The following is a 23,066-nucleotide window of genomic DNA, read 5'->3' on the forward strand; positions in this document are numbered from 1 at the left end:
TACAACAGATTGTTTCCATCAAGGATGCATGTTTGCCAGAAAGTTTTAAAATTGTGTGAGCACTTAATAAATCACCCAAATGTACCATGGTGTGGAACCATAAATGAAAGCTATTAAATTCATAACTCCCAGTCAACAATAACCCGTGCCCAATCCCCCTCCAGAAAAAAAAAATGTAAAAATAAAAACACAGACTTACATTGTGTGTCAGCTCAAAATATTTCTGGCATGCCAGCTGGTAATGCATACCTTTAACAAGGTCCAATATCTGAAGCAAGAAAAAATGGAGTTAAAAATGTAAAACTGAATCTGACAGCAATTCAAACTAAAATATGCTTCTGAAATAATGTTTTGCTATTATACCTGGAAATTAATTTATAATTCTGTCCTATTATTCATGTAGTTCACATATACCAATCTCACTTTTTAGCTAAGAGAGTTAAAGTTGAACTCCATGGAAAGCAAACAGATTGTGCGCACTACAAGGGTTAAACACTTATTTAGGCCTAGGGAACCAGGAAAAGCAGTTTTACTGCAGACTTACTCCATGCTGCAAGACCTGTCCCTTTAACGGCTTCTTTTTCTACACTTTAGCGGTTGCAGGACCTCTGATTCAATCATGTATAATGCAGAACCCATTGCCCTGCACTGGACATGAGGATGCCAAAGTAAAGTCCGTCGGCGCATGTGTGCTGGAAGCCTATCGGGTGGGGGGATCATGTAAGTAAAACTACTTTGCCAGGTCTCCCAGACCTAAACAAGCATTCAACTTATGAGATATTTAAGCACTGCAAGAGAGGATTTTTACTTGTAACGAAAAATTCCTTTGTCACCTGCGTTTTTATTTACAAAGAAAGAAGTATTATCAGAATGCTAGGGTCCTCCCTGACCTCACTTCCTCCGGTATGCTTCCGAAGTCTCCCATTCTCCATTTCATCAGAGTGTAATCATCTGCTTTTTTGGCTGCGGAAAAATGTCCTGCTTGTGGAGATATCAGAATGTCATGACTTCCTCACTATTTATGAAAGCAAATTTTGCAATGCAACATTTTAGCTAAGTGAGCACTGCTGTCCAAAGACCAAAGTTCCTTTCTTAACATGTTAAGATGACAACCCTTTAAAAATATAATTTGCTCCTTAATTTTATTTTATGTAATCTCTTCAGAGTTGAATGTTCTCCAATTCTTATCAAGCAAATGCATATAGACAACATCCCTTGCGAAGTCCTCTACAACAATAAAAAAAAAAGTCCTTTGCCAGCTTATCAAACACAGGAAATTGCTGCTATGAAGAGATAACCTCTACATAAGTACACAATTGAAGAAAGGTGACATTTTACCCCTCCTTTCTAGAGTCAGGCCTTTCCATGTCAGACATAGCAATTGAGTCATCCTCAAATCCTTGCGGTCCACATTATTAGATACTGCCTTACTGTTAGTGAAGGTTGAAGATATAAATTGCATTTGCTGAAAGGATTACATTAGAAGATATCGACAGTACCTGCTGTTTTTTCCAGTTACATCAAAACCTTTTTTTTTTTCTGTGCCTTGTTACGAATATTCATGACATATTTCAACATTTGTACAAATATCCTTTGATTATCTCTACATGCATACACTTAGCTAATCATTTTTTTGTTTTTCTGTGTCCACCTAGGCTTTTGTACAACTCTGAAAAATCAAAAACCACCAAGACTTCTGGAAAGCGAAGCAGGCGGGCATGTTAAAATCACCTTTAAAGCCAATCATAGATGGATCAAATCTTGGCCGGATCAGCAGGGACCAGTCGAGATTCAAACCATGTATGGGCAGGCTGATTGTACCTAAGTTGATTGTTGTATGCCTTGGGTACAACCAGCATGTTGGATTTTCCATGAGATTATTGCTAGCAGCTATTATAACCACTAGCAGTAATCATGGTGTTCCTCAGGGCAGCAGAGCTGCGTTATGCTGTTAAGCTTTCCACAAACCAGTGACCAGTTATGAAATAGATCATTAAAGGCATTAAATATTTTTGCATGACAGTAGACATCTAGGTGACCACCTATACGCTTGGTAAAAAAAACAAGTTTAGCTCATTGGCTATGTAAAGGTTGGCACATATACCGCAGAGAAGAAACTTATTACAAGACATTTTTCAGCAAATTTTAATGCAAAGTACAATGCCTCACATGAGGATCACTGCGCATCTGAAATGAAGTTTACTGTTACAGCACTTTTCTTCATATCTGCAATATATTTACAGCGGACAGCTTTAACCAAAGATCTTTGTGCTACAGATGAAAGTGTTTAAAAAGATAAGGTTTAAAGTGGACCTGAGTGCCAAAAGCAAAGATTTGCTATTCTATATGGAACATATAGAAACATTAATTGTGCCAATGCAGTAACTTGAAACATTTACCTTATTTCTTCAATTCCCCATAAAACTAGAAGGGCACTTGCTGTATCTAGACATACCTGTGTCTTGTTCTCTTTTGTTGTAGAGCAAGCTTTACTTGTGTACCGGCAGTTCCAGGATCTCCCTACTTTATTCATCTTGTGTAAGCGTGCTTTCAGCATCTGTTCTGCTGATTCAAGAATATTACCTCACCAGTCATAAGGGGGGCAATTCTGACCAAAGGAAGCAGTTTTGCCTCTACCAAGATTCCATCTACCCACAGACATGGCGTAGAACAAGGCGTAGGTCAGTAATGGAAAAAAGATCAGCTGCAGGGAGCCTACACACAATACTGGTGAAGAGCTATTTGCCCCCTGCTTGCCTTTTCTGGGCACAGCTTTCACAGTTTATGCCCACTTAGTGTTTAACATTTGTACAATATTTACATAGTGGCTACTCTATAAACTTGACTTCCTCTGTATCTTTGCCCAAACTGGTTAAAAAGGTTATATTTTAAACAACAAAATTTATCTTATTAATGAAAATTCTGAGTATGTGGCAGTTATATTTTGAGACAACACACCGAGGTCAGGAAGCTATTTACTCATATTAAAATCCAAGGGCAAAACAGTATAAGCAAAAGAGATCAGTATATGAATCAATGTGCTTTCATTTTACGGCTATTGTAATTTATCACTCTTCACTACCAAAGAATCTTCTTATTACAGAAATTTTACTTCTGAAAATAAACTGGGATGAGTTGCATCATTCAGTTGTTTTTTACTAGCAGAAATGCAAAGAGGATAACAATCATCCCTGGAAATGTGCAACATTAGATGTTAGGTCACTTCTTTGTTACAGTTATTAAAAAAAAAACAGAAATATTAAAGAACAGAGGAGGGATATGACATATATGGTATTATCCTTGTCAAACAATATTAAGTTATCACAAGTGAAGTCATCTGTGTAGATTGCAAGCAGATTTGGCTGATTTTCAAACAACCACCACGAATAGCTGCCACCAATCTGTTATTGACATATCAAGTTGACCCATTAGAGGTCTAAGGATTTTTTTTATATTTATAATGAAGAGGTGACATAATATAGAATTGGTAACATAGCATACCCCTTTGGATTTGTAAATAATTAAGAAATGGACTTTTGTTTTATCTGTAACACATTTTTTTCTTTTTTAAAAACTTTCCCTGTAGCATAATTAACAGCCAAGGATTATAATGAATCTCTTTAAAAGTTCATAAGGGTGGGGCAGTTAAGTTTTACATAAATATGGCAAATTCATCTCCACACCTCTTGTGAACCAGAGATATATAGAAGATCCCAGTGCATCTTTTTGAGCCCTAAAACACAAGTAAATGGCACATGATTACTGCCCACTTTCCATGGATATCCTCAATGTACTGGGGTGTGGGAGGGCAGCAAGATGTGATATGGAATGTACTTTAAAGAAAACATGATATGATAGAAGCAGACAGGCTGCCATTGCAGGAATTACTGGTTGCCTGTTATACTGACCCTCTGGTTCAATACCTCAGTCACTGACCTGGAACAAGCATGCATATGTGTATATGATACCCTTTTTGATATGCTTGGTAGCTCTGGGTCAGTGACTTACAAAGTACTGAATTCAGTGAGTCAGCCTAACAGCTATGAAAATAGCATTTGTAAAAAGCAGCTCACCAATGAAAGCCCCTGTATTTCTCTCGAGACACGCTTCTTCTAAGTCAGTGTTTCTCAACCTTTTTTCAGTCAAGGCATTCTCAAATTATGGATCGTCCTGAGGCACCCTTTAAAATTATGGACAATCTTTAAGCACCCCATTCTAAAATGTAAAAGCTATTCTAATAGTTTTATATACAGTAACACAGCAACATTTATACACGTAGGACACCCTATGTTAGAGGTGATTTATTTTTCCAAAGCAAATACACTTTCGCACACTGGTACTGACTAGTATTCCAATGTTTCTCTTCTCTCTCAGTTTTTCTCCACCACTGAGCTAATGTGACCCCAACACTGATGGAGAGGGGCAGGGGAGGGTCAGACAAGGATGCTGTGCAGGCAACTGAAATTCATCCTTATCACCTGCTGTGATTGGTTGTCAGGACGCCGGCAGCTAGAAGGTCGTAATGGTGCCCAATGAAAACCTGTGGATTTGTGGAAATAAAAGGCAGGCTTGTTCTACCCACTGGCTTGTATACAAGTTTTGGAAAATGTTTAGACATTTTGCCAAGGCACCCCTGAAGAAACCTCAAGGCACCATGGTTGATAAAGGCTGCTCTAGGTAATGGTACATTATGGGTATTTAAAGTTTGAGTTTTTCCCTTTCCCCCCACCCAAATTACCCATGCACTATAGTCTTATAAACAGGCTTTAAATTTAAGATGTATTTACTGCTGATAAATCTCAATGTGATAAAGAAAGAAAAAAACAAAAAAGCAATTACAGGTTTGAACTAATTCGTGTTAGAAATAGTAATGAGATTTTTTTAAAATTTATTTTACAACTTCTAAACAACTTCTAAAATGTGATCTGGCCTTATCTGAATCTGCCCCTATGCTTGGAAGACCACTGTATGCAAAGGTATGGTCGAATATTCCTCAAGTGTGTCTGCCAATAGACAAAGGAATGGAGAAGAATGGGCCAGCACTGGTTTGTCAGTGTCAGAGCAAACTCTCATATGAATGGAAGAGTTAAGATTTTGGGTTTAATTAGTCCAACAGGCTGTTATTAATTGAAAGTAATTCACCACTGCTCAAAATCTCCCTTTGAAACAACACACACACAAAAAAAGCATGGGTTCATGGGTCTAACAAGCAATGTGAAGGGATGGTAACTGTTGGGCTTCTTTGATACCCAAGATCTAGGATGCCTAGCAGTGACTGAGATAGCAATGAATTTCAAGTTCTAGCAGAAAATGTTACAAAAGACAGTGCTGTGTGTGTTTATTAAATATGCATTTATTTTTCATTATTACTTAACTAAAGAGGATCAGACAAAAGTTTAGGAGGAGCAAATCATGCAGAAATCCAGAAAACTTCAAAGGTTTCACAGTCGTTTTCACACAAAACTGTACTGTGCCTATCTTCTAACACACACAAACCAAATTTGCTGTTTAATTTGCTCATAATGTGCTAGAGTTGAATGCTATTAATCATGTTAGTGGCTGCCAGGCTGAGATCAGATCATTGAAGGGGAGACATGCCAATCCCAGATGGTCTTCCCTACGGCACACTGCACCAGACTTTAATCAGATGTAAAGTTGGTGCCTCTTTCATATGATGCTATTCTTTCATCATAAGCCAGAAGATAAATTCTTCCCCAATGACTGCAAAAGCATGAATACTTAGGAAGAGCTTTGCCTTACCTCCACTGGAATGAAATTCACAACTGCAGCACACACAAATTACTAAATTATGATAATATCAACAAAGTGCTTGCATGCAGTTAGAAGATACTGAGCCAAAAAAGGATGATGGGCTCTAATAGAAGCAATCCCTACAATAATGCTCTGGGCTTTCAAGGTTGTTCACTATATTAGAGAGTTTAAACACAAGAGTAGCTTTTTAATCCACAGGAAAAAGCATACACATTTTGGACAGTTATTAAAATAGTAAAAATGCTTTTAAAAGGCCAAAAACTTCCTAAAAAATAATAAATGCACATTTTTTTTCAGAAAAAAACATGCATTTATTATTTTTTTGACAGGAGCCTGCAGGGTGCTTCACCCGCGACCAGTGTATCGTGGGTGCAATGCCAAGATCCTACACAAACTGCCTAGAGCTCTTTGCCCAGGCAGACATTTCTTGAGCAGAACTGTAGGCAAACAGTACCTGTGCTGTAGGCAGTGGGAATGGTAAGCGTGCTGATTAGCATGCTTGCAATGCATTAATACTACAAGTTCATCTGTCACAGTGGCAGACGAGACTTGCCATTTCCCTGGTCCCTGTGAATGAATGACATGGCTGTGTGGGTGGGGCCACACACATAAAATGTTTATATTCAAAAGCTGAAAATTAAAAAAATATTTCATTTCATTAAAAAAATCTAGAGCCAAACATTGGCAGCAGGAGCAGAAAACTGGAATATGAAGCAAAATATGTTAAGGAAGGGCAGTGCCAGAGGAGAAGTGCATGGTGGGCATTATTATAAAAGCCAAGAGTTTGTGGTCTTGTTACAAAGGACTGCAAGTAAGCAATGGCATGCTACAAGAGACTGCAAGTAAGAAATGCCATGCAACAATGCAATGTTACAAGACAGAACTTATTCATACAATAGACTGTGATTAATTAAAATAATCAAGAACATCACTATTAGTAGAACGAGGCTATCCACTTCATAGTTATGGATGTTGGCACAGAACAGACTCTCTATTAAAGTGGAAGTTTTTTCTTTTTTAACTTAAACCTACAGGTAAGCCTATAATAAGGTTTACCTGTAGGTACAATGAATATCTCCTAAACTTGCACGGTTTAGGAGATATTCACACTGCATTCTGCCAGTGATGTCACCGGCGCATTCGCTCTGAAGGGACAGCATACTTGTACCATCCCTTTAGAGCGCCATGCCATAGCTGAAACTCCCACACGCATGCGCAGGAGTGATGTCATCATGGCTCGGCCAGTCAGATGGCCGGAGCACGCGAACCTGGAAGGAAGACCAGATGAAGATGGAAGCCCTGTCAGTGGTGACAGCATTCAAAGGTAAGCACTTCATAATGTGCTAGTATGTAATGCATACTAGCACAATTTGCCATTGTCTTGCAGGTTTTTTTTTTTTTTTTTAAGAAAAAAGGCAATGGTTTACTACTGCCTTAAAGCAGAGTTCCACCCAAAAGTGGAAGCTCCACTTTTCTGCCTCCTCCACCCCTCCGCTGCCACATTGAGCACCTTTTGGGGATGGGCGGGTACCTGGTTTTGACCAGTACCGTGCCCAATTCTGGTTCAGTTTGCCACAGTGAACTGAGCCAGAAGTTTTGACCCCTGCCACTGCAACCCCTGCCCCCACTTCCAGAGTCCCAGAGGACTGCGGCCCATTCACAAAGCGCAGCGTGCTTCACGCAGTAGGAAACCACCGGTGAAGTCGCAAGGCTTCCCTTAGTCGAGGTGGCAGGGTCAGCACCCGATAGCCAACTGAAGAATCAGCTTGGGGTGAGGACACCGCTGGACACATAGACAGGTAAGTGCCATAATATTGAAAGTCAGCAGCTATAGTATTTGTAGCCGCAGACTTGTAATTTTATTTTGGGGAGGCGGCAGGGGCCGAATCTCAGCTTTGTGTTGAGGTTTTTGGAATTCTACTAAAACTTAAGTCAGATTATTAAGCCGTGCAATATCTTCATCTTTCCTTAACATGAGAAGGAAAAGCAGAAAGAGCTGTATTGAGGTAAATATCCTCTTATGACTGTGCTTGAAAGTCACATCAGTGTGTATTGCATATTTTACATAATAGGATACAGAGCTTTTTTATACAGGGTGTGTAACTTTTTTTTTTGTTTTGTATTAAATAAAGATGTGTACATACTTGATTTATTCCTGCAGAAGGAACTTTGAAAGACTGCAACTTCTGCTTCAGCAACTCAGGGTCACTGTGCCGAAAAGGACAACCTTTGAGAGGAAAGAAAAGGAAACAAAAGTGGTTTGTTTAACAAATGAAGGGAAAAATAAACACATACTTACTAAAGTGACTAAATTACTTCTAATTGCATACAAGTCTAATGAAGATAAAGGGAAAGTTAATTCTTCATACTGGAGACTGTTGTATTGTTTTTTCCCCCAAATAGGTCTTCTATGGTTATTAGAGCATTGCAGATTAAAAATTTCCAGGGAGCATTATAAAAGAAACAAGACAACATTTGCTTCCTGTGAAGAAAATAACTTAATTAAAAACAAAGACATGCGACCAGTAGAGTTCTATTTAGTAAGCACAGAAGTAAAAAAAAAAAAAAAAAAAAAAAAAGATAATGTTGGTGTTTCTGGACTGAGCATTTCATCTTCATTACCATTTACACACCAAACTGGGATGTGTGTCTACCTTAATTCTTGTATATACTTTGGCTCTAAACTAAATATTTTTTAGCAAAGAAATGATGGCTATTTTCTGAAATTCCTTCACAAGGGAATAAAAAAGAGGGTGCCAACATTAAACTCTTTTTTTGAGAATGGATGTCAATGTAGCTTAGGGCTTGTTCACCAGTAACAGGTATAGATGAGTTCTGACACTTTTCTGACACTCATTTACAGCATACCTGTTCTTTGTCTGTGACTCAGAAGTACTTAAGTCTAATATAGCCAGGTAACTAGCATTTTCAGAAGACCAGGCCCATACACATTTCATGAAACTCACTTTAAATGGAAACAAACTATTTTTTTTATCAATTTTACTTTAACTGCTCCCAGTGTATATACTTTTAAACTTATTTTTGCTACGTTTGGACAAAATCTATATTTAACAAAAAAAAAACATAATATAAGATCTAACCCATGATAGTGTGGACGGTGGTGCTGAATCATGTGTGATGGTACAAATCCCAATGCTCAAATTTAGAAATGTGGTTAGAATAATTTGAGGACTTAGATTTAGGCTGCTGTTTGTCTAGAGGTGCCAGGGAAGGGTCAAGAAAAGAGAGAAAAATTAAGTGCACCAAGTAAAGAGACAAAGAGATATGGAAAGTTTGAAATCTCTTTTTTCTGAAGTGTAATAGGTGCCCACATGTTTTGGAAGACCTCTCTAAAACTAAGTGCATGTGGAGTTCTTATATGAGATTCTTCTGCACTGTAGGTTACTGTGCTGACTGACATGTAGACAGACAGTCCTTTAAAGTGGTACTAAATACAGGACCCTGCATTCACTATATCTGGTCTCCCACAGTACATGGAGATGCAATTATATTAGTAAATACAAATTACTAAATACCTTTCCTCATCAGTAGTATATGTCTTGTGACTTCTATCAGCGTCTAGCAGAGCACTGGTTAAAGCTTGTAGGACTTTTCATTTTCTCACTGTCCTATGAGGCTGCAGGACCCCTGACCCTCTGACTGGACAGTGCTGATTGGCCCTGTGCTTATCACATGCAATCTCCCAAAGAAAAACTCTTTGGCAATACACACTAAACTGAGCATGTGCAGAGTGACTCCAATAGCTCTGTGCTGGATGGATTGGGGACAGTAGAAGGAGGAGAGGATCAGAGAAGACAGGATCAGGCAGCCGATTCACACAATGCGGAAGATTAACCCCTTAGATTCCACAGTAAATATTACAAGCATGCTTCACTGCATATATAGACTGATTTTACACTTGTGGGTTTAGTAACACTTTGATAATAACTAGGCTGAAAGTTTGTGTGTAGAAAAATCATAAACTTCACGCACCATTAGCTTTATCTTAAATCTGTTACTTTCTGATAATGCAGTGTCCTTTATATTTTAGGTCTTCCATACAAGGAAGTGTATAATTTAGTGTTCTATTATCATTATCTCATGCATATGAATTTGCACTTTTTTGATTGCTACAAGTCTTAAAGCCAAACTCCAGGAATTCAGCCCCTTTGCAAAAATTGCAGGCATAGCTTGACTAAAGTCCAGTGAGGTGTCTGTCAACTCCTAGACTTATCTGTTTTATTGTCATTGACAGTTTGATTGTGCTCCAGAAAAATAGCTTTTGGAGCTCCAATGCTGGATGCTCTGGTCTCTGCTCCTTCAAGTGAGTCGATGCAGCTGCTAGGTCTGCCCCTCCCCTGCCCATTCACAGAAGCCTTTGTATTATGAGAACATATTTGCAAAATACAAAGGATTCTGTGAATGGGGAGTAGAGGGTAGGGTGGGCATACCTGCTGTGTGTGCTTTTCTCCTCTCACAACCCCAAATATATCTTGTAGGAGTGTAATAAACCTGTCAGGTGTAAATAATAGAGAGAAGTCCAGGAGGTGGTATGCATAGTATAAATACAAAGTGGCTGACTCTCTAGAATGCAGCTTTAAAATGTGTGTCCTGTGGCTGTAAACCAGGGTGTCAGGAAGCTACTTTTTTAGACTGCAGGGTTAGGAAATTCCCCATAGTTCAGTTGAGAACCACATACTTACACTTGAAGTCCCACAACAGTGCCACTCTGACACTTGTGATTACAGTATGAAAGAGGCTGTGCAACCTCTATGCTGCATCACAGAACAGAATATAAAAATTAAAGCAGAGCTAAACTGTATCTGTATCATACAAACTGAAAATGCTATTTTACTTCATTGTACCCATCCATCCATGTCTCCATGATTTATTTTATTGAGAAACCACTTTGAAAAACATCTTCTGTAGCATTTCTAATCACAGCCATCTTGAGTAAGGGCAGATGATTTATGTAGCATTTACTTCGAGGAATCCATCAGCCATTAGCTCAGGCGTGCAGGCAGGAATGTGTGCTTGGCTGAGAAACCCTCTCCTCCCCTTCTTAAGATAAAAAAAAAAAAAGATGACTCATAGGATGTAGGATAGCATTTTGGCCTAGGCCAGAAACTTGGAAGCAACTTAAGATATGTAAAAAAAAAAAAAAGTTAAAACAAGTACATATACAGTAATATACCTTCCAATTTATTTACTATTGCTAGCCACATAAGTATTAAAAATAGTTCATGTCGATTAAGAGAGTTTAGTTCCACGTTAACACAGGGCATTTGAAAATAAATATTGCATTAAAATTAACTTACCGTGATAATCTCCCTGACTTGGTGGGTTTGACACAATGATCTTCATACAACTGTATGGTGTGTAGTCTGTTCTCTTTCCTTCCTTTCCATAGCTGTGGCGAATGCTGTAAGCATACCCTTTGTCAAACTGAAAACAAAGACTTTTTTAAAAGACTTATACAGTAAATTTGAAAGTTGGTATAATTTGGTAATAATTTCTATAATTTTTTTTTTACAATATTGGTAATATTTTCTAAAGGATATGGTGAAACTAGTCAGTAAAGAAGTCAAGAACACTTAGATATTTATCACTGTAATGTGAACAGCCTACAAAATTATAAAACAAAATGCTAAATCTAAACAAAATTAAATAAACACATTTCTTTTACAAGTTACATATTACTATTTGGCCTTTTGCATTACTGAACTTAACAATGAATCACAAAAAAAGACACACAAAAAAAAAGAAAGCTGCTCTCACTGATGTGGACAATAAAGCAGGAACGCGATCAATGTATTCCATGGAACCAATTAAGGGCTAAGAAGCTACAATTCAGATTGTGCCATATCTTTTGTGACAAACATTGGATGAAAGTGGTGGAAGGGGAGCTTTACCTACCAGCACATTCCTAACAGGATGAGCGTATGTGTTTCTATGTGCCACCACCTGCTGATCAGCAATATTATTGCTTCCAAGACACAGTCATACACAGTGTTACGAAAAGCTGATGTAAATACTGGGTTAACCAGACAAGAAATTAAACAGAAAGTGCTGTGATATGTAAAGTGCTTTCAAGCCATGAGCACCATCTGCAAATTGATGGATACTGATCAAAAACTTTCACACTGCATTATTTATTCCTAAATGGATGGGAATTCATTTCCAAGTGTTTACACTGCCGAGCACAAACCAAGCCTAGGACAGCTGCTAAGAAATAATATTTTTCCCTTGTCACAGTTTCAAGATATTCAAAAACAAAAACAGTTTAGCTATTTTTCCACAGTCCGCCACAGTAATTCACCTCATTGCTGAATGGTGATGACATATTTTGTTTATCCTGTTACAGCTATCATCTTAGCAAGACGTGAAATTGATAATGCCTTAATGCTATTTTAAATCATAAGCGTGCAACCGACTACTCCTTAAAACCCAACACAAAAGCGTTTATATTCCTGGTCAAATGCTCAATATATTATACTTTAGATTACCATAAGCCTTTGTATTTACATGTTAAGCAGGGCAGGGAAAGCAACTTTTCAGTATTGCGGATATAAAGAAAATTAATCTCCATATTAAGTGAGTGGCTGGTCGACTTGTGATCTTGGAAGTGAAGTTGTCACCCATAAAATGTCTGGCTATGCCTTTGAGCAGTCAACCTTTACTGCGGATCTTGCTTGTTCCTGCCATGAACCAAAATTATTCAGTAATCTAATGAGATGTGCTGTACAAATAATTATCCCCAGAGCAGAACAGCCGTACTCGGCAGAAACAGATGGGATACTACCAGGCTTATGAATATATAATTTACAGCCAGCAAAGGCATTGAATAAACAGCAGGAGAATAAACTCTCGTCTGTTACAAGATGCTGGTGTAGTTGGAGAGAGCAGTCAATCTTCTACTTTCATGTGTTCCATCATGTAACGCCTTTCATGCCACTGTGAAGCTATTTAAATGGGCACTTCAGGCAGAGGTGTAAAGAAAATAGACTTGCTATTAAACAAGGTGCTTGAAATTTTTTTTCTGTATAATTTTATCAAAAAATGATAAAGGCAATTTGGATAATGGCCTTGAACTATATACAGTAGAAGCCTGTCTGTTTCAGAAATGCCTGTTTTTGAATTTAAAAACCTGATAAAAAGATGAAAATAATGTACTTGTATTCATAGCTGACACATAGGAACAGTGAGAAACCGATCAAGTAGCAATGATGTAGGCAAAAAAAAAAATCACAAACTTGCAATCCAATAACTGATGTTACCTGTTGAGGGCATATCAAAAACCCTAATCATATCCCGAAATATAGGCTACTAGGAATATATGCATATCTAGGCTTTTTCTCTGAAAGTTTAACCTTGCCCTACTGGAACTTTAATGCGATGAGTTATCTCATTGGCCAATAGGAAGGATAAAGTGGTGGTTGGTTCAGAAGAATGAATACGGACACAATGAAAAGAAGTTGAAAAGGAAAGGAAGCAATCATAATGCAAATTTGTAGTAACTTTCTTTTTTAAATAGTATATATAAAACATATACAAAAAAAAAAAAAGCATGAGATATTTCAATTTAAATTTGGTCAACACAACAAAACCATTACAATGTACTATATATGTTCCTTTTAACAGTGGAGTACAAGTGTTATCTGGAGTAGCTATGATGAAAAAAACAGCCTCTGAAATAGAACTGTTGTAAATTAAATCTATATTAACTGCTATGTCCAACCGTTTCCTAATTTCTACTACTCATGTGCATAAATCTGTAAATATTTTTGCAAAAGGCAGCCTGATAAAAGCATGAAAAGAGGGTCTCACACAATGTAATCATGAAAAAATGCATATAATGAAGTGAATGTATTACCTTTGAGCAAGAAGACTACCATAAGGTGGGAAGGGAATTAATCAACGTGTACTATATTTTCTGGAGACAGTGGCCATTTTGCGTATTACTCTGAAGTTTACTACTATAATCCAATATTTTTCAGTGGGGGCATTTTTCTTCAAAGCACTAATATAACTATAAATAATTTATATATATATATATATATATATACATATACACACACACACACACACACACACACACACAGTTGTGTTCAAATTAATAGCAGTGTGTTGAAAAAAGTGAATAAAGCTCAAAATCCTTCTAATAGCTTTTATTTCCATACACACAAATGCATTGGGAACACTACACATTCTATTCCAAATCAAAACGTGAAGAAAAATATATCAAATTTGTGTTGTTCCTCTAATAAAATAGCAGAAAAGTGATTATTAGACTGTTTAAAAAAATAGCAGTGTTTGTATTCTTCTTTACAAACTCAAACATTCACTATATAAACTGAAAAATGTTTGAAGATTTTGCTTTCCTTTGAATCACTTAATATTTAGTTGTATAAGCACTGTTTCTGAGAACTGCTGTACATCGGTGTTGCATGGAGTCAACCAACTTCTGGCACCTGTGAACAGGTATTCCAGCCCAGGATGATTGGACTACATTCCACAGTTCTTCTCTATTTCTTGGTTTTGCCTCAGAAACTGCATTTTTTATGGCACCCCACAAGTTTTCTATTGGATTAAGATCCAGGGATTGGGTTGGCCACTCTATAACGTCAATCTTGTTGGTCTGGAACCAAGATGTTGCACGTTTACTGGAGTGTTTGGTGTCGTTGTCTTGTTGGAACACCCATTTCAAGGGCATTTCCTCTTCAGCATAAAGCAGCATGACCTCTTCAAGTATTCTGATGTACAGTTGCAAGAAAAAGTATGTGAACCCCTTGGGATTATGTGGAGTTTTGCATGAATTGGGCATAAAATGTGCTCTGAACGTCATCTAAGTCACAACAATAGAAGAACACAGTCTGCTGAACATAATACTACACAAACATTAGATGCTGCCATGGTTTAATTGCACATAACATGTAAACATTCACAGTGCAGGGAGGAAAAAGTATGTGAGGCCCTAGCTTAATGACTTCTCCCAGAGCTAACTGGAGCCAGGAGTGAGCCAACCTTGACTCCAATCAGTGTGATGATATTGGATGTGTTGCTGACAGCTGTCCTGCCCTTAAAAAACACACACCTGTTTTGGTTTTACTGGTTTCAAGAAGCACTGTCTGATGTGAACCATGCCTCGCAGAAAAGAGCTCTCAGAAGACCTACGATCAAGAATTGTTGACTTGCATGAAGCTGGAAAGGGTTACAAAAGTATCTCCAAAAGCCTTGCTGTTCATGTGTCCATGGTAAGACAGACTGTCTACAAATGGAGAAAGTTTAGCACTGTTGCTACTCTCCCTAGGCATGGTCGTCCTGTAAAAATGACTGCAAGAGCACAGCACAGAATGCTGCATGAGGTAAAGAAGAATCCCAGAGTGTCAGCTAAAGACCTACAGAAATCTCTGGCACATGCTAACATTTTTGTTGACACATCTAGAATAAGGAAAACATTAAACAAGAATGGAGTACATGGGAGGACACCACGGAGGAAGCCATTGCTGTCCAAAAAGAATATTGCAGCACGTTTGAAGTTTGCAAAAGAGCACCTGGATGTTCCACAGCACTACTGGCAAAATATACTGTGGACAGATGGAACCAAGATTGAGTTGTTTGGGAAGAACACACAACACTATGTGTGGAGGAAAAAAGGCACAGCACACCAACATCAAAACCTCATCCCCACTGTAAAACATGGCGGAGGGAGCATCATGGTTTGGGGCTGCTTTGCTGCCTCAGGGCCTGGACGGATTGTTGTCATTGATGGGAAAATGAATTCCAGAGTTTATCAAGACATTTTTCAGGAAAACGTACGACCATCTGTCCGCCAACTGAAGCTCCGCAGAGGATGGGTGATGCAACAGGACAATGACCCAAAGCATACCAGTAATTCAACAAAACAATGGCTGCAACAGCACAGAATACGCCTTCTGGAGTGGCCCAGTCAGAGTCCTGACCTCAACCCGATTGAAATGCTGTGGCATGACCTTAAGAGAGCGATTCACACCAGACATCCCAAGAATATTGCTACACTGAAACAGTTTTGTGAAGAGGAGTAGTCCAAAATTACTCCAGATCGTTGTGCAGGTCTGATCTGCAACTACAGGAAACGTTTGATTGAGGTTATTGCTGCCGAAGGAGGGTCAACCAGTTATTAAGTCCAAAGGTTCACATACTTTTTCCTCCCTGCACTGTAAATGTTTACATGTTATGTGCAGATAAACCATGGCAACATCTAATGTTTGTGTAGTATTATGTTCAGCAGACTGTGTTCTTCTATTGTTGTGACTTAGATGACGTTGAGAGCCCATTTTATGCCCAATTCATGCAAAACTCCACATAATCCTAAAGGGTTCACATACTTTTTCTTGCAACTGTATTCAAACTGATCCACGATCCCTGGTATGCGATAAATAGGCCCAACACTGTAGTATGAGAAACATCCGCATATCATGATGCTTGCGCAACCATGCTTCACTGTCATCACAGTGTACTGTGGCTTGAATTCAGTGTTTGGGGGTCGTCTAACAAACTGTCTCCGGCCACTAGACCCAAAAAGAACAATCTTACTTTCATCAGTCCACAAAATGTTGCGCCATTTCTCTTTAGTCCAGTCAATGTGCTCTTTGGCAAATTGTATCCGCTTCAGCACATGCCTTTTTTTCAACAGTGGGACTTTGCGGGGGCTTCTTGCAGATAGCCTGGCTTCACATAGGCGTCTTCTAATTGTAACAGTACTCACAGGTAACTTTAGACCTTCTTTCATCTTCCTGGATCTGATTGTTGGCTGAGTCCTTGCCATTTTGGCTATTCTTCTATCCATTCGAATGGTAGTTTTTCGCTTTCTTCCACGTCTTTCAAGTTTTGGTTGCCATTTTAAAGCATTTGCGACCATTTTAGCTGAGCAGCCTATCATTTTCTGCACTTCTTTATATGTTTTCCCCTCTCCAATCAACTTTTTAATCAAGGCACGCTGTTCTGAACAATGTCTGGAACGACCCATTTTTCTCAGAATTTCAGAGAGAAATGCACTGTAACCAGCATGTACAACATTTGCTGCCTTCCTTCTTTAAATAAGGGAAATAATTGCCACCTGTTTTTCAAAGAATGAATGACCTCACTAATAGAACTCCACACTGCTATTATTTTGAACATGCCCCTTTCAATTAGTGATTCAATTACACAGAATCAGCAGCATGCATGTCATGACTGTTGGATTTCTATTACTCTACTACACCTGCCAGTAAATTATTTGCCATGTAGAAATATCATTTCTACCAAAAACAGTGATTGATTAGGCTAGTGATGTCTGACTGCTATTATTTTGAACACAACTGTGTGTATATATATATACACACACACACACACACACTATTTTCTATTTTGCCAATACAAGCACATAAACTTTAATGGTATTCCAGTCTTAGTCCGAAGGGTTCAATATTGAGTCGGCCCACCCTTTGCAGCTATAACAGCGTCAACTCTTCTATGAAGGCTGTCCACAAGGTTTAGGACTGTGTCTATGGGAATGTTTGACCAAGAAGGCCTGGCTCACAGTCTCCACTTTAATTCATCCCAAAGGTGTTCTATCAGGTTGAGGTTAGAATAGAACTCTGTGCGGGCCAGTCAAGTTCCTCCAAGTTCCTCCTGCAAAAACACCTCACACCATAATCCCCCCTCCATCAAACTTTACACTTGGCACAATGCAGTCAGGCAAGTACCGTTCTCCTAGCAACCGCCAAACCCAGACACGTTCATTGGAACACGTCTCCACTGCTCTAGAGTCCACTGGTGGTGTGCTTAACACCACTGCATCTGATGCTTTTCATTGCACGTGGTGATATAACGCTTGGATGCAGCTGCTAGGCCATGGAAAACCATTCCATGAAGCTGTCTATGCACGGTTGTTGTGCTAATCTGAAGGCCACATGAAGTTTGGAGATTTTTAGCTATTGACCCTGTAGACAGTTGGAGACTTCTGCGCACTTCAGCATGCTCGCTCTGTCATTTTATGTGGCCTACCACTTCATGGTTGAGTTGCTGTTGTTCCCAGTTGCTTCCACTTTGTTATAATGCCACTAACAGTTGACCTTGGAATATTTAGTTGCAAGGAAATTTAATGGATGGACTTACTGCAACCTATCATGGTACCATGTTTGAATTCACTGAGCTCCTGAGAGCAACCCATTATTTCACAAATGTTTGTAGAAGCAGTCTGCATGCCTAGGTGCTTGATTGTATACACATGTGGCCATGGATGTGATTGGAACACCAAAATCCAATGATTTTGAGGGGTATCCCAATATTTTTGGCAACATAGTGTATATTATATAGAGCTTAGTATGAACCAAAGAAAAACCTGCAAATCGAAGATGTCTTTAAAGGAAAAGATTCAATCAGTCAACAAGCTTCATCATATTGTTCTCCAGGATGACAATTCAAATGTTTCAGCAGATGGTATTAATCATAGGTGATCTTTTATGTTTAGAGGGGTGGTCCTGGGAGTAGGATCATACACTAAAAGCTGGTTAGCTGATTAAAGTTTTACATGCGAAGAAATCATTGGTATGCAACTTTTTCTTTGGATTATACCAGGCTGTGTGTCATGTGTGGAGGAGTGATGGACTCCAAGCAAGCACCTGATCCCAGCAGATCAGGGAAGCACTTGGATGGTTGGTGTGGTGCACTGTTCTCTGGCTTTACAAACCATTAACATATATGTTTAGAACTGTGACGGACAGCAGAAATATTTTATTTTTGTGTAGTTTTGTTAACACGTGTGGCCAACAGTCAGCTTGTCTGCTTTGTTTATAATTTGAAGTTCCTGCACCCCGAAGGGGGGGGGGGGTGAGAGTTATCCCAGTAGGGAGCGCAGACAGCATGGTGTCTTGTGGCTGTGAAAAGCCAGACGTTTCGGCACCAGGAGCTTGGGGATTTGCCAATTGAAAGGGCCATATACTGTCCCCTATGTGGGGAGAAGGACTCTTAGAATGGGCAGAGCTTGAGTCAGGATGTACAGAGCCACTCCAGGCTGCAGGCCTAAGCAGGAGATGCACTGAACTGTGCTTTGCTTTGTGCACTGCTGGGACTTGTGGTTCTACGTTGTCTGTGTAATCTTGAAGCTGCGGCCAAGATACACAGCCCTCTGAATAACCGTGAGGAGTTGGTGCCTATCTGGCTAGACTTCCTCTACTGAGGCCACTGCTGGCTGGCGAGTCCCTGAATTGCTACCCTGTGAACAGCCCTATTGCTTTGTGCCCGGACTTTACCCATTGCCTGCCTGAACTGCCCTCTGCTGTGTGCCCGGACTTACCCATTGCCTGCCTGAACTGCCCTCTGCTGTGTGCCCGGACTTAATCATTGTCGGCCAGCTTGCCCCTCTGCTGTGTGCCCAGACTTACCCATTGCCTGCCAGCCTGTCCTCTGCTGTGTGCCCGGACTTTACTCATTGCCTGCCTGAACTGCCCTCTGCTGTGTGCCCGGACTTTACCCATTGCCTGCCTGAACTGTCCTCTGCTGTGTGCCCGGACTTACCCATTGCTTGTCCAAACTGGCCTCTGCTGTGTGCCCAGACTTTAGCCATTGCCTGCCCGAACTGCCCTCTGCTGTGTGCCTGGACTTAATCATTGACTGCCAGCCTGCCCCTCTGCTGTGTGCCCGGACTTTACCCGTTGCCTGACTGAACTGCCCCTCTGCTGTGTGCCCCCGGACTTAACCCTTGCTATATCTATCAAGTGCTCCTCAAATCACTCAACAAAAGCTTTGTGTGCCATTGCGCTCCGCGTGTGTTTTGTCCCACCCATACCTCCGTCACAAGAACCATATACAACGTGCACAACGAACAAAGGTTTCCAGAGAATAATTAAAGTGGAATCAAACTGACTGGAGTTACCCAAAACAATGGTGGAAACCTCCTGCGCTTAAACCTTAAAAACCTTTATCTAGTCTAAATCAATATCGGAAGCTGCTAGCATCCAATCATATACCCAAATGATTCAAGATATAAAAATACGAAACTGATGCAGAACTGCATCACTTCCGTATTTTTATTTCCCAAAACAATTATCATTAACGACATGCCCTGAATGATATCTGTCCAAATGCTTGTGCTCTCAACCAAACTGTCAAGCCATCAAATGGCTGGTGTCATAACTGATCACACATGCAGCATCATGGCAAACTGCAGATCAAACAGTCTAAGATGGCAGTTCCTTGGCAGTAAAGGCTTAGAGGTTATAGCTGTGCTTTAGTTATCCAAAAGAGTCTTGTCAAAAATTCAAGCAGGCACCAGCTGGGATTGAGTGGTAAAGGCGTACCCATCAATCATGTAGAATGTGGATTATTTCTAAGGGTGCATTCAGAGTTGTGTATGGCAGGTGCTAAAACACTCTTTACTGTTTTTTTGCAGAGCACTTCCACGCATCTGCCCAATTGCAAGTTGCAACGACACCTCAATGCATTTTACAGTAAAGCATAGTCTGGCCTCAAACAGTGTTGCAATCCACTGACATCCAAATTAAAGAGCTTGGCAGAAACACAGGCAGAGGGGAACTGCCTCAGAATATGACAAGAGTTCCCATTCACACATTGCTGTAAATGCTAGCAGACTGGCTTTATTCTGTTTTGCAGTTAATTATTCCTACCCCACATGTATGCACAATTTCAGTGAAGTGGAGTGCATCCTTTGGCAACAGTGGGCAGGCCTGGCAACTCGAAATGTGACATTTACCGAGTTGACATTTACAGAGTTGGAAGTATGAGGTGTAAAGGTAATGGTACATTAAATATTTGGGCAGCTCCACATGCTGTCCTTTCTGGAGTGCATTAAGGGACATCAGAAGTCATATACTGTCAGGATATATTGCCACCTACAAAAGAACTGGACACTAGCAAAACTCTGGTTGTGTATGACTTCCTGTATCTCTCATTGGACTAAAAAAAAAATGGAATTTTTGTAATCGCTGTAAAATTATCTTCTTGGAGTCTAGTTGCCTGGCTACCATGCAAATATAAAGTTACTGGCCTTAAATGAATATGCAGACAAAGGAAATCTGAAATCATTTGCTACATGTGTACTCTTGTTCAGTAAGTCACAAAGTACTGTAGCGACAGATGCTAGACTCCATATCTATTTCAGTTCCGTATTCCTTTAACCAAGGCAGCAGCCTGTAATAGTTTAAAACACGAAAAGTGAACTCCACTGCAGTAAAGTACTGCCTTTTCCTATTATTTTGCTTTTGATCTACATATAAAAAATGCTTCAGAAACCCACTTAAATCTCAAAAAAAAAAAAAAAAGTCAACAAAACTGAGACAGGGAAAGGAATTTCAAGTGTCAACATTTACATATGATTTCTAACCTTGGGGTACCCAAGTACGTAATTATTTAGGGTTTCAGGATAGGAAACATTTCAGTGGGAAATATAGCAAGGCATAATTACATTTAATCGGCATTCACATTTGTTGTGCAGAATAATTAAAACTACATCACTCTTAAATCTACATAACTATGTCCTGGAGATATTCTCATTAGTAATACTTTATCCAGTTTTATATCAAATGGGAACCTTCGTTTACAAGGTCACACAATAAATTAGGCAAATTATTAAAAAATAAAAAAATTTAAAATAATAATAATAATAATAGAGAAAATCTGCCTGAAACAGATCTTTATAAAATAAATCATAAATGCAGAACAATTGGGAGTATTCATATTATACAACTTATTTATGAATCTTTTCTAATGGGACATCCATCCCAAAATCACAGTCCATACAGTGGGGAAAAGAATAATTTGATCCCCTGCAAATTTTGCAAGTTTGTCCACTTACAAAGAAATGAAGGTTCTATAATTTTTTATCATAGGTGTATTTTAAATGATAGGGACAGGATATAAACCAAAAATGCATAAAAACACACGATACAAATGTTATAAATTGAGTTGCAGTTCAGTGAGTAAAATAAGTATTTGATCTCCAAGCAAAACATGACTTAGTATTTGGTGGAGAAACCCTGGTTGGCAAGCACAGAGGTAAGACGTTTCTTGTAGTTGGTTGCCAGGTTTGAATACATCTCAGGAGAGATTTCGGTGCACTCTTCTTTACATATCTTCTTTAAATCTTTAAGGTTTCTTGGGTGTTGCTTGGCAACTCCCAAGTTTCAGCTCCCTCCATACATTTTTTATAGGATTAAGGTCTGGAGACTGACTAGGCTACTCCATGACCTTGATGTGCTTCTTCTTGAGCAACTCCTTTGTTGCCTTGGTGGTATGTTTTGGGTCACTGTCATGCTGGAAGACCCATCCATGACCCATCTTCAGTGTTCTGGCTGAGGGAAGAAGGTTGTCATCCAAGATTTTACAATACAAGGCCTTGTCCATTGGCCCCTCAATGCGGAAAAGTTGGCCTGTACCTTTAGCAGAAAAACAGCCCCAAAGCATAAAGTTTCCACCTTCATGCTTGACTGTAGAGATGTTGTTCTTAGGGTCATAGTCAGCATTTTTCTTCCTCCAAACACGAGTCGAGTTAATGCAAAAGAGCTCAATGTTGGTTTTATCTGACCACAGCACTTTCTCCCAATCCTTCTCTGAAACATTTAGATGTTCATGGGCAAACATCAGATGGGCCTGTATATGTGCCTTCTTGAAGAGGGGGACCTTGCGGGTCCTGCAGGATTTCAATTTATTGCAGCGTATTGTGTTACCAATGGTTTGTTTGGTGACTATGGTCCCAACTGCCTTAAGATCATTCACAAGCTCATTCCGTGTAGTTCTGGGCTAATCCCTCACTCATGATCAGCCCTACCCCATGAGGTAAAATCTTGCATTGAGCTCCACAACAAGGGCAATAGATGGTTATTTTTTATATTTCTTCCATTTGCAAATAATCGCTCCAACTGTTGTTTCCTTCTCATCAAGCTCCTTGCTGATGGTCTTTTAGCGCATTCCAGCCTTGTGCAGGTCTACAATCATGTCCCTGATGTCCTTTGACAGCTCTTTAGTCTTGCCTATGATGGTGAGGTTTGAATGGAAGAGATTCTGTGGACAGGTGTTAGGAAAACCTTCTTAAATTGACAGGACTAATCTGTGTACCACATGAACACATAGCCAGTCTGTGGGAGCCAGAATTATTGTTAGTTGGTAGGGGATCAAATACTTAGTTTACTCATTGAACTGCAACTTAATTTATAACATTTGTATCATGTGTTTCTTTTCTATATTTTTGGTTGATATTCTGTCTTTATCATTTAATATACACCTATGAAACATTTTTTTAGACCATTTATTTCTTT

The 23,066-nt window shown here is 39.3% G+C and overlaps 1 protein-coding gene across 1 annotated transcript in view; it reads right to left on the reverse strand.

The window, feature by feature from the left end:
- The window catches only part of PRIM2 (DNA primase subunit 2), a 164,024-nt gene that overhangs the window by 8,959 nt on the left and 131,999 nt on the right, over positions 1–23,066 (reverse strand). The window contains exons 11-13 of the mRNA XM_089694116.1: positions 11,091–11,217; positions 7,917–7,999; positions 200–268 (exon numbers count right to left, since the gene is read on the reverse strand). Coding sequence (XP_089550242.1) covers positions 200–268; positions 7,917–7,999; positions 11,091–11,217 — 279 coding nt within the window. The remainder of the gene's footprint in view (positions 1–199; positions 269–7,916; positions 8,000–11,090; positions 11,218–23,066) is intronic.

The sequence above is a fragment of the Staurois parvus genome, unplaced genomic scaffold (assembly GCF_062004578.1).
Source record: "Staurois parvus isolate SC_StPar_1 unplaced genomic scaffold, SC_StPar_1.0 ptg000652l, whole genome shotgun sequence".
NCBI lineage: Eukaryota > Metazoa > Chordata > Amphibia > Anura > Ranidae > Staurois > Staurois parvus.